The sequence below is a fragment of the Populus nigra genome, chromosome 19 (assembly GCF_951802175.1).
Source record: "Populus nigra chromosome 19, ddPopNigr1.1, whole genome shotgun sequence".
NCBI classification, from domain to species: domain Eukaryota; kingdom Viridiplantae; phylum Streptophyta; class Magnoliopsida; order Malpighiales; family Salicaceae; genus Populus; species Populus nigra.
The window spans coordinates 9,189,870-9,204,246 of NC_084870.1; the positions used below are offsets into that span (position 1 = coordinate 9,189,870).

At 36.9% G+C, this 14,377-nt stretch overlaps 2 protein-coding genes across 3 annotated transcripts; both read right to left on the reverse strand.

Annotated features, from left to right (window-relative positions):
- Positions 1-966: 966 nt before the first annotated feature.
- LOC133680172 (uncharacterized) lies at positions 967-2,869 on the reverse strand. The gene is made up of 2 exons (XM_062102987.1): positions 2,635-2,869; positions 967-1,810 (listed from the first exon to the last, which is right to left on the reverse strand). The coding sequence occupies exons 1-2, from the start codon at positions 2,867-2,869 to the stop codon at positions 1,248-1,250; spliced, it is 798 nt and encodes a 265-aa protein (XP_061958971.1). The 3' UTR covers positions 967-1,247.
- A 2,817-nt stretch (positions 2,870-5,686) lies between these two features.
- LOC133680388 (alpha-L-fucosidase 2-like) lies at positions 5,687-13,618 on the reverse strand. 2 transcript variants are annotated; one of them, XM_062103304.1, is made up of 10 exons: positions 12,988-13,607; positions 12,154-12,299; positions 10,673-11,577; positions 9,713-9,845; positions 8,934-9,092; positions 7,840-8,064; positions 7,615-7,716; positions 7,343-7,478; positions 6,739-6,934; positions 5,687-6,141 (listed from the first exon to the last, which is right to left on the reverse strand). In XM_062103304.1, exons 1-10 carry the CDS (start codon positions 13,205-13,207, stop codon positions 5,820-5,822), a joined length of 2,544 nt encoding a protein of 847 aa, XP_061959288.1. In that variant the 5' UTR covers positions 13,208-13,607; the 3' UTR covers positions 5,687-5,819. The 2 variants fall into 2 exon arrangements, with proteins under 2 accessions (XP_061959288.1, XP_061959289.1); XM_062103305.1 differs by lacking the exon at positions 7,840-8,064 and having other exon boundaries at positions 12,988-13,618.
- Between the last annotated feature and the right edge of the window lie 759 nt (positions 13,619-14,377).

Sequence of the window (14,377 nt, forward strand, 5' to 3'; positions counted from 1 at the left end):
TTCTTTATGCACAATGATTAACTGATTCTCTCATCAATCCTTGTTGTTGCTTCTCTCTCCTATCGAGAACCCACCAAATTCTCAACAAAGAAGAGAGATATCTATCTCTTCTTTTTTTTATTCTCGAACAAACCTAGAGTAACTGCCGCCATAAATTTGTTCATAGATAGTAACTGAATCTTTTGACCGAATGTGACCCAAATAGCCTATCTTTTGTCCCGTTAGCCATTGCCAACACTGGTGACCTGATATTTGTCATATTCGATTGAATGCCATGAATGGAAACTGTAATATTCGATCATCTTGAGAGACCTCATTTCAACCATGGAGTTACCAAAAAAGTGGAGAAATTGCAGCATCAACTTAAAGTCCTTTTTTTTTATGAATGCCATGAATGGAAACTGTAATATTCGATCATCTTGAGAGACCTCATTTCAACCATGGAGTTACCAAAAAAGTGGAGAAATTGCAGCATCAACTTGAAGTCTTTTTTTTTATGAATATTTCTGGTAAAAAATCTTTAAGTAATTAGATATGATAAGTTGTTTCCCATCAACATCTACTTGTTAATGCAGAGAAGATCAGACATCACTGAGCATAAGAGAAACGATTTCCTCCTTTTCCTCTTTGTCCTGATCAACCTGGAAATAAACAAATTCTTACACGCTTTACGATTTTTAGATAATGTCAACATCAGCAAAAAGTCACCCTTGCAGTCAAAATCTTACAGTGGATGCCTTTAATTACTGAGTGAACACAATATTTTGCTGTCAGCAAGAAGGGACTGTTGCAGAACCTGCTCCCAAATAAAGTCTCACCATGTAATTATGGTGGGCAATTTCATCTCCTTTCCAGGCCCAGAGAATGCCTAATTCATACAGGAATAAAATCAGCGTTAATGGTATCAATAGAAATAAACCTCATGGGACTATTTTAATTACCTTACAGGCTTAGAATGTACCAGAAAACTCACAAAATCAGATTTTGCAATCCTCAAAACTAATCACCTACAATGAGCCATTTGTTGTTCTATTCATACAAGGTAAAATCAGTACAAGCTCATGGTTAAAAACCTCAGTTTTTTGTTTAAATGTACCGAAACACTTGTTTTCTACTATCTTCTGAAAGTGACACTTGGGAGTACCGTGCTAACACAGAAGAGCCATATAGCCATACGGCACCTCTGATCTCAACTGCAATTCATGTCGGCTGATAGTTTGCCTCTTACAAAAGCTTCATCATTCTCATTAGTCCGAAAATGATTCATTACTCATTGAATGTGCCTCGGTCTGATCTTTGAGTGTGAGGTCCTGGGGAACTGGTGCAACCGGGGATGTTACTGATGCTAAGGTGCTGAGTGCAACATGGTTAGTATTGAGAAGCAGCAGCATACCATGATCAGCTTTGTAAACAGCCTCATCGTTCCCATAAAGCTTAAGTGATTCATTACTCACTGGATTTTCTTCTGTTTCATTACCGAGTGCAAGGTCCTGAGGAACAGGTGCAATCGGGGATGTAGCTGATGTCGTGGTGAGGGCAACATGATTAGTATTGAGAGACAGCGGCATCTCATGATCAGCACGGTATGTAGTTTTTACAAAATCTTCATCATTCTCATAAAGCACAAATGATTCATTACTCACTGGAAGTGCTTCAATTTCATTACTGAGTGTGAGGTCCTCAGGAACTGGGGCAATTGGGGATGTAGCTGATGCAGCAAGTGCAACATGCCTAGTGTTGAGGGGCAGCGGTGTGTCATGATCAGCACGATGTATACCCACAATCCTGCCATCCTTGATCTCCAAGTTCACTTTTTCATAGGAAAAGAGAATGTAATTAACTAGGGAACATAAGATGATATCAGTGATTTCTAATTCTCATAGATTAATTTCTGACCATAAAAGCATATCTCCGTTTCATTGCTTAGAATAGATAGTTAGGAAGATGAATTCAAATGAATTTCAAGAATATGAGATTGTTTGCTGTTCAAAATATATCAGATTCTTCCGATTGAACCGACTGCAATTTTTTTTTTATGAGTACCACTACAATTATTTTGTTTAATGAGGTGTAATTATCATACATATCAAACAGATTTATCTTGGGGAGCCAACCAGAAGTTAAAATGCTTATGAAAGGAGCATCACTATCTGTCCAAAGCAAATCAACGACTTCTCCTTCCCTTCTCCACATCGATCACTCCTTTCAAGCACCATTTGCTTATTATAATTTTTTTTTCTTGCACAACAAGTATAAATTCAAGAAAACAAAGACAGGGTTCTAATATAAAATTAAAGAGCACATAATCTTTTACATATCAAAGAAAAAGTAGAAACAAGAGGAAACAGATATGATTATACAGAAGCTAATTAGTTAAAGTTGAATTAAAGATCAAGATTCTCACACATGAATCTGAAACAATCACTCAAATAAATTAAGTCAATGCCGTTATCAAGAACCAAGAATTTCAAGGAAAACATTAAGAACTCATATAACATTTCAACTGCATTACAGCATACCATCACTATTTGAATACAAGAACCCACAAAAATAAATAGAGTGGCACAAATAAGAAAAACAGTCAAAGTTTAAAGAACAGAAACCAGTAAAAGAAACTGGAAAAGAACTAAGCACCTGGATAAGAGAACCACCAGAGTGTGAAGAGGCACAGCAACACAACCATGGGAATAGCATGAATCCATTTGTCACTCATCATATTGGGAATGCGAAGACGGCGAAAATAGCCAGATCTCTTTTCCATCCTTCTTGGTGCATATTTCATTTCTCGAATGTGCTTTTCTATCTCGATTATGTAATCCTGATCCTGAACAAGTGCTCTACATAAGCTGTTTATTGGCCTCTGCTGCATTTTTCTCACGGATAAAGAGACTAGAGAGAGATTTTTTGTTTTTTTTTAGTTTTTTTGTGTAGAGGGTACAGGAGATTAGAGAAAAGGAAGAGAAGAAGAAGAAGACGCTTGGGCTTTCTTTGAGATCTCTCTCTCACTCTCTGTCTGCTAGTTAGTTATAAGAGGTTGTGGGATTTGGCTTCGGTAAGTTACAGGATTTATAACGACTTCTTGTTTTAGGCGGGAAAACTTTGCACATGACTAAGACGGTGAATGAGGGCTAATTTGGTCTTTGAAAAAATTTGGCCATGAAAATTGACATGAAATATAGTAAAAGAAGAACAATGCCGAAGAACAGAAGATTTTTCTTAAACTAAAATCATGGTAGACTTCCAAAGAATCTGTAGTTACTTCGCAGATTTATCCACGAACTATTAATATTTTTGTTGTCAAAGAATTACCTAATCTCAACATTCGACAAGAAGCTGCTGATGGGAGAGGGCATGTCTTAATGCATCTCAAACTTTCTATTGAATGTGTAGTAGACTCTATCAGGTGATAGATTTGCTTTCACTACTGTTCCTCTATAATGTAACCCTTTAAAAGAATTCAGTTCGTTAGACCAAAGCCCAGCTTCGCGAAGATCGCCTTATTCCTTCCAGCATATATTGTAACTGTCGGCTTGCCTCGTTCCTTCAGTCCTTTACACAACAATCAGCCCACTTATCCTGAGGAAGGGCGGGGAGTAAGTGCAGGTCTTCTGCCGTGCTCTCGACTAGCATTTCTGCGATTGCTGCTGGAAAACTGAAATGGAAATAAAAATTGAAAAATTTTGAGGAATTCATGTAAATTACGTTGTCGATGACACAAAGTGTCCACAACTTTTAGATTCTAACTTTTTATCAGGAATTCATGTTTTGTTAAAGTTTGCATATAGAACCGATCGATGATTGATTGCACTTTCATTGACAGAGAAAAGAATGCATATAAAAGATCTCCACGTGAACTGATGAGCTAAACAAAAACAATCTTTTTACATTAATCAAGATTGAGAGCTGAAACCACAAATACCATAATCAGCTACAAAAATCCATTTTCAACTGATAAACATGATATGTTTTTCCTGATAGTACCTCATTATGTAGAATTTCCATATCTTGAAACGAAAGCAACATCTTTTATATATAGTAGTTCCAAACGCAAAGTCATATTCATCAAGTAATTACCATTAAGTAGGAGAGTTTCTGATGCAACACCACCCCAAATCATGGCACCAAGTCTGCCATTTCCAATCGGAATGGCATCCGTCCAATGCTTGGCTGGCCCACTAAAGGTAACCTTCAATGGCCTAGGACCTTCTCCACTGTTATCCTCCATCAAACTCGGATTCCACCAATCTTTCTTTGTAGCAAGCTGCAGCAGAACCCATCCCTCATCCTCCGCCATTTACTAGTTTTCACAAACACAACAGGGTAAACACTGAAAGCTAAAAGGTTGTTGTAAACTCTTTATAAGCAAGTGCCTGAGGCAAGCTCTGAAAACAAGTAGCGCAAATCAATGATGTTGCAGTGTGGACGTCGATATGTGATCTACCTTTTTTGGTACTAACTTTTTAAAGGGGTTGGTTTCATTTGTCAACACTTTATAAGCAAGTCCCTGGATTTCAATCCCATCTTTATCCTATCGGCACTTGATCTATTGATGATAGCTATGTATATAAATCGCGTCTCATTTACAGACATATCTAAGTTTTGACAAGACAGATTGTATCAAAAATCTTTTTCTAGTAAGTGCTGCAGGGCAAGGCATAATCTCTCCCGCGAGAGAAACTACATGGATTGTCTTTACCTTGTTTTTCTTGCCCCGTCAAGCAGGTGGCGAATAAGGTAGCATTAAATGGGTCTGTTAGATTTGGAGATCATACAACAATTTGTCTACTCCTGCGACGCACACGAGGTGCATGAGGGCTGAGACAGATTGTAGCGGGGAGGTACACATGGGATTCGTATTTATTGTGTCAGATATTGTTAGCAATAATACTTTTCTTTTTGACAGAAATTGGTGGCTCATATCTGATTTTGTGTGTAAATGCCCTGTTGTTCAAGGGAGAGAACATGTTGTGTAGAAGTCCGCTACTCATAACTCATCATGGGAAACGTCACGTTTGCTTACCTAAATACACTGACGTTAAGATGACTTCACTTCTCTTGAATCCCTGTTTTCTTTCTTGCATATGAAGGGAGATGATTTACAATCAACTTTCTTTTATCTATTTGTATCTGCAGATGATTATGCTTGGTCCATCGTGGGTCTCAAGGCTAGAGTGTATAGTCATGGAACTCTTTGTAAACCAATCGTGTGCTCTACACGATCCTTAACAAAACTCGTAACATAGTGACCTTTTTTTTTCATTACTCACGTTCGGGAAGAAATTTTTTTATATATATACAACTGCACGATTCGACGCAAAAGATCTGGGTTTGAATTGTCATTCGATCGGACCAGGAGATCCTATCAATTATGAAAATCGTTTATCAGCAAGTGATTGCTCATTTTTCATTTATTCTTTAATTAATTCATAACAGTACCATCTAAGTCAAAAGGCAGATCTTCCACAAGACTGCCTTTTCTCTATACGGCAAGAGCCATTAGTTGGTTGTAAGAGGCTGTGGGATTTGGCTTCCGTTAGTTTCAGGTTTTATGATCTATGAATGTATTTAGCCAAATTTGTCATCACTACAGAGCAGAAGATACTCGAAGGTCTCAAATTAAGGCTAATTTGCTTCTTTACTGGAGACCGTGTAGCAACCCAATAGGAAATAAAAGGAGAAAGAAAAAAGAACGTAAAGTCGTCGTAGATGTATTCATAAGAAGATGTGTGTTTGGTATATTTAAAAAAAAATCGTAATTCATAGCCAGATTTATCACGGAATGCTGAATAATATTGTTCTAAAGATACTTATCTCTACTTTCAATAGGAAGTTGCCGATGGAAGAGCGTATGTCTTTATGCATCTCAACTGTCTATTGAATGTGTACACTCTACCAGGTGATAAGTTTGCGTTCACTGTAGTTCCTCTGTAATGTAATCGTTTAATAGAATGATGTTCCTTCGACCAAAGACCGACTTCATGAAGATCCCCTTCTTTCCAGCATACATTGACTGTCACCCCACCTCGTGCCTTCAGTCCTTTCACGCAACCATTCGCCCACTTATATCGAGGAAGAGCAGGGAGTAAGTACAGGTCTTTTACGGTGCTCTGGACTAGCATTTCTGCTATTGCTGCGGAAAAACTGAAATGAAACAGATCACAAAATTAAGAAAATTGCATGTAACCAACATTATTGATTTATTAGTAATAACCGTTCTCCAAATCAACTTTTGGATTCAACTCCTCATCTAGAATTCATACATTGTTCAAATATATGCCGTCCTATAGGAGACATATTAAGGAGGGTCGCATAGAAACTTGGACGGAGACCTCTCAAAGGTCATTGATGATTTCCAACGTAGATATGTTATAAGGTGATAAAAATATGTAATATCAATTATTTATAAAGCTCATATCATTTGAACATAAAACTGGATCTTCTTCATCACTATGAAAGTTGACCCTTTTGTAAGTTCAGCCTTTTACACTCCTCTAAATGGGTTCTTAGGGTGCAATGAGAAGAACGTTCAAAAAAATATTGTTTCACAGGCATTTGACGTCAATCTTCATCCCAACAATGTCAACTATTGGTCCTGTACTCCATACTTTCTCTTCAATCATTCCATGGCATTGATATCCCGATTACTTGAAACTCAAGCCAGGCCACCATAAATAAGCTAGATACAAATAGAACTAATAATTACTTGCACTTTCAATGTCACAAAACAGTGTTACCTACCCAAAGTTGGCATCGATCTGGAAAGGAGGGTGTGAAGTGAACAGGTTACCATATAGCCCTCCTTCATAATTGCTTTCATGATCTGGATCCACTAGGTCAAACAAATGTTTAACCATCCGATATGCATGTTCACTGTTGTGAAGGCGTGCCCACAATGCAGTTTTCCACATAGTTGACCATCCTGGACCTTCCTCTCCTGTTCATGCATTAGGCAAATATACAGACAAATTGAGATTGCTCATATAATGCCACAACTGATGAAGTTCAGAAAACATGCACACCTTCAAAGAATGAACTTGGGTAAATGAAAGTGACCCAAACATTTCTATGAAGACAATTACCACCATAATCAATGGAGAAACATAATACTCACATGCATATTTTGAATTTTAAATTGGGTATAAATAAAGTAGCACTTGATGCTCCAGCGCCCAAAATGGCATGAAGCAATATCTACACAAATCAGGCATTGCAAGGGCAAATGGAAGCTAAGATTTTTCCTTTTCTTTTTAACATCTTTTTTTGTGTGGAAATACCACTAAACCAAACTGCACATTTAACTATCAATTATCTATCTAGTATATTGAGTCGGTAGATAATACACCTCTTTTATAAAGGGTATAATCTGCAGCTTTACAGAGGTCCGGAGTTTTCTCAACAGTTATTGTATGCCCTGGAAACAGGCCAAAGAGGTGTGATATATGTCGATGATGAATCTCTGGATCTTCAAAATCCACAGCCTGTCAGAAAACCCAAAATAATTTATCATGTCTGGCACCTATGCAAACCAAAACTTGATTATTTGTTCTGGATATTTCAACTTCCAGGAAAAAAAACTAGGAAAAAAAACTAAGAAATTCAAGAAAAGATACACACCCATTCCATAATGGAACCATCCCTAGCTATTCTTGTTGGTAAAAGCCTTGGCTGAGCTTCACGGACTCTTTGAACAATTTCATCCTCATTTTTCCCCAAAATCTGATGTATATTGTAAAAACTTATTAGTAGACACAATAGAGCTAGAAGGAATAAATGACCAAGGTATGTTAGAGAAAAACAGAAATAAATGACCAAGGTGTGTTACTGAGAAAAAAAGTACACCTCAGCAGCAGAAATAATTGCAGAAAATACTTCTTTTATGATTGACATGTCCATGGTTGATGAATAGCTCACACTAGCAGGTTTACCATCTGGATCAATAAACATGTGTTCTGGAGAAGTTGATGGGTTAGTTTCTAGATATCCTCCACGTCCTTCAATCAACCAGTCCAGTAGAAACAATGAGCATCCTTCCAACAACGGGTATGCTTTATTTTTTAGAAAATCCTAATTGAGCAGCAATGAATTAACAACCATTTACTGACTAAAAAACTTGTAGTGCATATAGTATTAAAAAGCTATATACAACTTTTTTCTCCAAAATGAGTAGTGACGTCTCCAAGAACATGCATATATCCTGGATGCTCTGTTACCACACATGAATTATTAGGGAGAGGAAAAGTTATGGAAGTAGTATAAAAATGAGACCTGGAGTGATCAACATTTTCCTTACAACAGCAAATCTCAAGTCAACCACCTTGAACTTGAGTAATAACAGAAATTTATATATTAGCCTAGTCTCGTCACAGGTATTCTATTCATATGAAAAATAATTTAAGTAACTTGTTTGTCAGTTGCTTTAAGTGGACACAAGTGATGACTACTACATTAAGTGCAACTATCCTATCTAACAAATTATACATTTCCGTGAAGCAATGATGCCACTCAAACCCTTCCCTGAAATGTTTTAATCAGTTAGTAAACGCCAGGCTTAGTAGACAAAATTTCCAGTTTGACATGTCTGGTCATCCAACACTTTCTTGTACATGTCAAGTAAGCCAATTATCCACATTAGTAGAGAGATGTAAGTTGAGTTATGAATTGGGAATCAAATATCCTAGGTTTGATCCAGCGCCTATCAATATATGAGATTTGTTGATAAATAGCAAGTGGTTAAACAACATCAACACCAAACTCTCTTGTTTCTGTAAATTAACTTACTCCATGACAAGGGGATCAATTGTACTTGGTGCAAAATGACCATATCTTTGATATATCCTTAAGGATCAATCACTCAAAGAAGTGAGGCCTTCCCTCTTAACGTTTTATGTTAGCATACATCTCATTTGTATCCTAAACTCAAGTTTGAATCTTACTTTGTCCATCATGTAAGTATAATGCTCCCACAAGTGTGTACAGAGCCAAGCCCCTCCCATTGGCCACAAAGCCCATAAAGCTTGACCTCGATCCGGAGATGTTTTTGCCCAAATGTCAGATACTTGATGTGCAACCCAACCTTTAGCTTCATAGTTAACCTGCAATATTCAGAACTGAATAAGAGAATTTACACATTCAAATGTAAAAAGGTTGAGTAAAACTACAGGCACACTCTGTTACCTGACATCTCTTTTTACTTCAAGATTCAAGCATCAAGAAGACACAAAAAAAGCATGCAGTTGGTTGAGAATGGAAACTGTTCTTAATAATTTGTGACTGGATCAGGGTCCAGGTAGGGTGGGGGGTCATGCTGGTTTTGGACTTTCCATCTGATTGCTAAAGGTAGATGCACTTAACTGACTTAAAGTATGATTGTCAGAATAAGGAGCAACTAAATTCTCCCTTCTATAGGATCACAACAGCTGCTAATCACTGTGTGCACAAATTTAAGGCTTAAAAATATTTTCAGTACTTTACCAACAAGCTCACTGCTGAGTGCCAGATTGCTGAGCTGTAGGATCCATGTATTTCTAACATTACTTCAACTTGAAGAAAACCCAGCCCAATGAGAAAACATAAAGAAACAGAAAATTTTTGAAAGGCTTTAACTACAAATAAGTGAGGAAAATGGAAACCTATTTTTTGCAAACATAAATACATGGATGTATAGTGTTTTGAAAGGCTTCAACTGTAAATGATTGGGAAAAAGGAAACTTACTTTTGCAGTCTTACTTCCATTGATTGACATGGAGGAGATGTACTCAAACAAGGGATCCTGACACTCTTTTAGATTGCAAGGAAGGGCAGGCCAGTAGTTCATTTGTAGGTTTATGTTCAAGTGTTGGGCACCACTGAAAAATAATAAAAGATTATCATCTAAACAGAAGATTTCGACATGAATAGCTGCAGGAAATTTGAGGTGTCATATTTCTTTGGTATGTTATGCAAATAGGAAGTGCTTTAAGCTGGCATGCTAATGTGCAGCGAGGGAAGTGAAATACCATTCCTCACAATGCTCACTTTATCTTACTTCTCAATCAACTCCTATGTCCATCTAAAAACCCTGGCTCTGTGCAGAGACCTATTAAATGAAAGTCTACAATACTTTTGTGCAATTCAAAGTATTATGGAGAAAACATGAGGGAAAAATTTTGGGATGCCATCGGCTTCTTTGGGGCAGCAAAGGAAGAAGGAAAAGCAGAAAAAGGTTGAAGTGAGGAAAAAACTTTCTGTTAGGGGTATAGAAAGATGTCATTTTCACCCATGATTGAAGACAAACCAACATCAGCAGCAGTACTCTCCCAACTCCCACTTAATGTCCAAATTTTTATTTTTATTTTTATTTTTGGATAACCATGTTTTCGTACTTATACCAAATCACTTATTACATCAACCCTCCTCATGCTGTTGGAGAAGAGAAAATATTTTTAGACTCGACAGATAAAGCAATCATCTAGAATTTGGGTAATCCAACATTTTCCTAGTTCTCAGTGCACACCAACAGCTAACAAGACCCTGAAATTTTACACCAAATACCAATGCAAGTTCATGTAGATGAAGGCACACATGCACATGTATGAGAACAAAAGGGAAGAGTTGAGTACATACTATGGGGCAGATAATGCACAACATATAATGCAATTAAAATTAAAAAGGGAAGGAGGAATGCTGAACATACTCCCATGGTGGTTCAATATCCTTGTTCCATATACCCTGCAGATTTGCCACCTGAGTTCCAGGCCTTGAACAGGAAATAAGCAAGTAACGACCGTATTGAAATAATAGCTCCACCAAGGATGGATCTTCATCAGTTTTGAAGGATTTCACCCTCTCTGCAGTTGAAACTGTATCGTCTTCACTTCTCTTGAAAAATAAATCATTATTATTTTCCATATGCTTCTTCATGTGCAAAGGCTCATTTCCCGAAACCCTCTTGGAGCTTTTTGAAAGCTGGAGTGAAACACGATGAAAAAGACTCTGATAATCATCCAAATGATGTGCATATAGATCAGTATAGGACAAATTGTTTATTGACTTTAATGCACTCAAGGAGTCTGAAGTAGGGTCCTTCTTGGAATCTATAGGCTTAGTGAATGGCCCATCAAATGAAGAAGAAGACACTAACAGCAAAATAGCCCAGTCTGAACCTTCAACCTTCAACTTCCTGCCATCTAAAACATGAACTACTCCTCTGCTATTACTAATCTGTAAATTGAGAATTGCTGTAAACTGAATTCCCTTTGGATTGTCATCGGCATTCAGTTTTGATGGGATCCTTTTACCAGGACAACTTCCTTCCATTATAATCTGATTTTCACCTTTAACATATGAATAGTGATGCATCTTGCTGTCTAGATATACTGTAAATGATACAGACCCTGATTTGCTTCCAGAAATCTTTGTTGCGATCACTTGATTAGGATTAGAAGCAAAGTATTCCCTAGTATATTCTACATCCCCAACAGAATATTTTACTCTGGCGGTTGCAGTATCCAAGTCCAGCTCCCTGTGATATGATTTCTCAACATATTTGAGATGGGAATTATCAAATTCTAGCTTGATATCACCAAGTAGTTGGTAAACCTTCAATAGCAGAAATTAAAATTAGGACAATAACTTTCACAAAAATCCAAACCTTAGTGGAAAGGAGATATCAAGATGAAAAACAAAATCATTTTAATAATCAGAATATAAAGCTTGTTAAACATATCAATTATGAAGTTGTCCAGAAATTGGTAGTGCTTTAGCAAACAAAGAATATAGGATCCGTCACAAGATTTTAGGAGAAAGCATTACAAGGCCAAGCCAGAGCATATGTTGCTGGTTTGAGGTTAGGAAAATCCAGACTAAAGCATCAATGCACCAGGCACCAACCCAGGAAGTCCTAATCACAATGATCTGTTCTTGGCTATGTTCACACTTAACCTTCCATCTTTATTCTATAATTAAAATAATTTCTCAACTCTCAAGGAATTAACTGATCAGTATAGCAAATTTTATTTGTTTGCCACTTAAATCAGTTGAGATTTTGATGCTTGGGAGGTAGTGCAGGATGACAATGAGCTTAAACTCCACACGTGGAGGCAAACCAACAAGCATTATACTGTAAGACTCGTTGATAAAATGAAAAGGTAAATTATGCATAAGGATGATACATACATCAGAAGGATCATGGGACAGCTTTTCTGCTGCAGTTGTAGCATCAGCATAGTGGCCATTATCGACAAGTTTTCTGACTACCGAGAGGGCTTCTGGGGCGTGAGGATTAGTGTAATTCCCTGGAGTCCCGGTCCAGAGTGTATCCTCTACAAAAGAATCCAATGCAGTGAGCTTTACTCATTTTGCGGGCAAACACACGTGAGAAAGGAGAAAAGACAGGAGCAAATTCATCATTTATCAAACAACGCAGAAAATAACAATGCAGCAGTGATCTATAAATCCAGATAAGACTATTGTATTTCACTCCCTCTATATGGTCATAGAAACAAGAAAATAAAAGAAATTCAAACTTCGAGCACCAATATTCTAAAGAAGAACACAAGAACTCCAATTCAAATGATCCCACTTCTCGTGAGAGAAAACTGAATTAACATAATGCATAAAAACCTAAAAACTTCGCCATTATCCTCTTCTTTTTGTCAAATTTCCTATCAACTAACCAGAAACATACATTTAAAAGGCATGATCATAAAGCTATCGAAAAATGCTATTTTAGAGGCTGTAACATTCAAAATAATGAACTAAGAAATATTTACAAGCTAAGTAACATTAAGTAGAAACTCTCATATTTTCTTGACAAAAGCAACATCTTTTATAGCACCCAACAAAAGATCATTTTAAATATCCATTTGAGGCCAAATATTGAACACAAACAAAACCAATCTAAATTTAGCAATCCAGCTTACCTTGACCTGTTACAAACCCCCAACCCCTTTTTTTTATATAAACAAAACGAAGCACAATGAGGATTGTTTTTGTTTTGTGGCCACTCACCATTAAGCTGAAGAGTTTCTAATGCAACACCACCCCAGATCATGGCACCAAGTCTTCCATTCCCTATGGGAATCGCATCCGTCCAATGCTTAGCCGGCCCATTAAATGTAATCTTCAAAGACCTAGAATTCTCTCCATTGTCGTCATCATCCATAAAACTGGAGCTCCACCAGTCTTTCTCAGTAGTCCGGCGAACCAGAACCCACTCCTCATCCTCCATCACGTCTATGGAGTGTTGTAATCTTTATTTTAATTTTAGTTTTCCACCAAAATAAGAAACCAACTGAAAACTTTTCTTGTTTAAGGAGAGAGATGGGTTAAAAAGGTGTGAAGAGTGAATGATTTAGGAAAGCAGCATTGAATGCAAACAGCGTGTAATGTTGCAGCGTGGGGTCCATGTGATTTCGCAGTGTTTTGCATCAGACCTTTCATTTCCTTTCCGATTATTTATGCCATGTACCACGCGGCGGGTGGACATTGGGACAGAGAAAGGGATCACGGGAGCAACTACGTACATTCTCTTTTATTTGTTTGTCGGGGCGGTAAGTGAGATGATGATGTTTTTCTTGGGTTAGGTTAGCAAGACAAGTTTTTAACTACTCTTGGTGCTGGAGCATGGAGGCGGTGAAATGTCCCAAAACAACAATCTCAATTGGGTTTCTAAACAAGCTGTTGATATTGTTGAACAAGAACTATTTTAAGAAACACGCAAAAACTTTTTCCATGGGGAATGCAAGATTTTGGGATCATAAAACAATCTTGGTTTAGTTTTCATAAAACAATCTTTCTTTCGAGCAATGCATTTAACAGATGCAAGTTGAAAAGGAATCATTCTTTACCCCCATGATTCATGAATCTAGCAGCGTTTTGAAAGGAGAAACTATATGCCATATATAGTCTTTTTTCATGGATATGATAAAACAATTTACCTTTCTTCTTCTTCTTCTTCTTCTTCTTTTTTTGTGTGTGTATGATAATCTTTTTTGAAAAATATATCTAAGGTTATGCATTATAAATAGTCATCAATCTATTAAAATTTGGGGAGTCTTGATTTATTTATTTATTTCCTCGCAACGAGTAAGATGAAACTATTTTCAAAAAAATAAGATTTCAAGGAGGCGAGATACCTAGGATGTCGATTGCCGTGCCTTTGCCCAAAGGGACAGGATATGCTATTAATAATGAAGTTTGTAAGCACGTCTTTTCTCGTTTTCAAAAATTCACGACAAATTAATAACGTTAATAACCAATCAAGGTCAAGAAGCAGAGATTTCTTTTTATATACAGTAACTAAGTAAGATGTTGAATTTCAGTTTGATTTGATTTTTATTAAAAAATTAATTAAATTAAAATTTTAAAAAGAACCAAAACTAATTCAAATTGGTTTTAA

Excerpts from the sequence above, each read along its gene's own strand:
- LOC133680388 (XM_062103304.1), bottom strand. The coding sequence starts at position 13,207 with ATGGAGGATGAGGAGTGGGTTCTGGTTCGCCGGACTACTGAGAAAGAC. Across the intron at positions 9,093-9,712 it reads ATGGAAGTAAGACTGCAAAA|GTTAACTATGAAGCTAAAGG; the intron begins GTAAGTTTCCTT and ends TGAATATTGCAG. Across the intron at positions 6,142-6,738 it reads CAGATCGATGCCAACTTTGG|TTTTTCCGCAGCAATAGCAG; the intron begins GTAGGTAACACT and ends GTTTCATTTCAG.
- LOC133680172 (XM_062102987.1), bottom strand. The coding sequence starts at position 2,869 with ATGCAGCAGAGGCCAATAAACAGCTTATGTAGAGCACTTGTTCAGGAT. Across the intron at positions 1,811-2,634 it reads CTGGTGGTTCTCTTATCCAG|TGAACTTGGAGATCAAGGAT; the intron begins GTGCTTAGTTCT and ends CCTATGAAAAAG.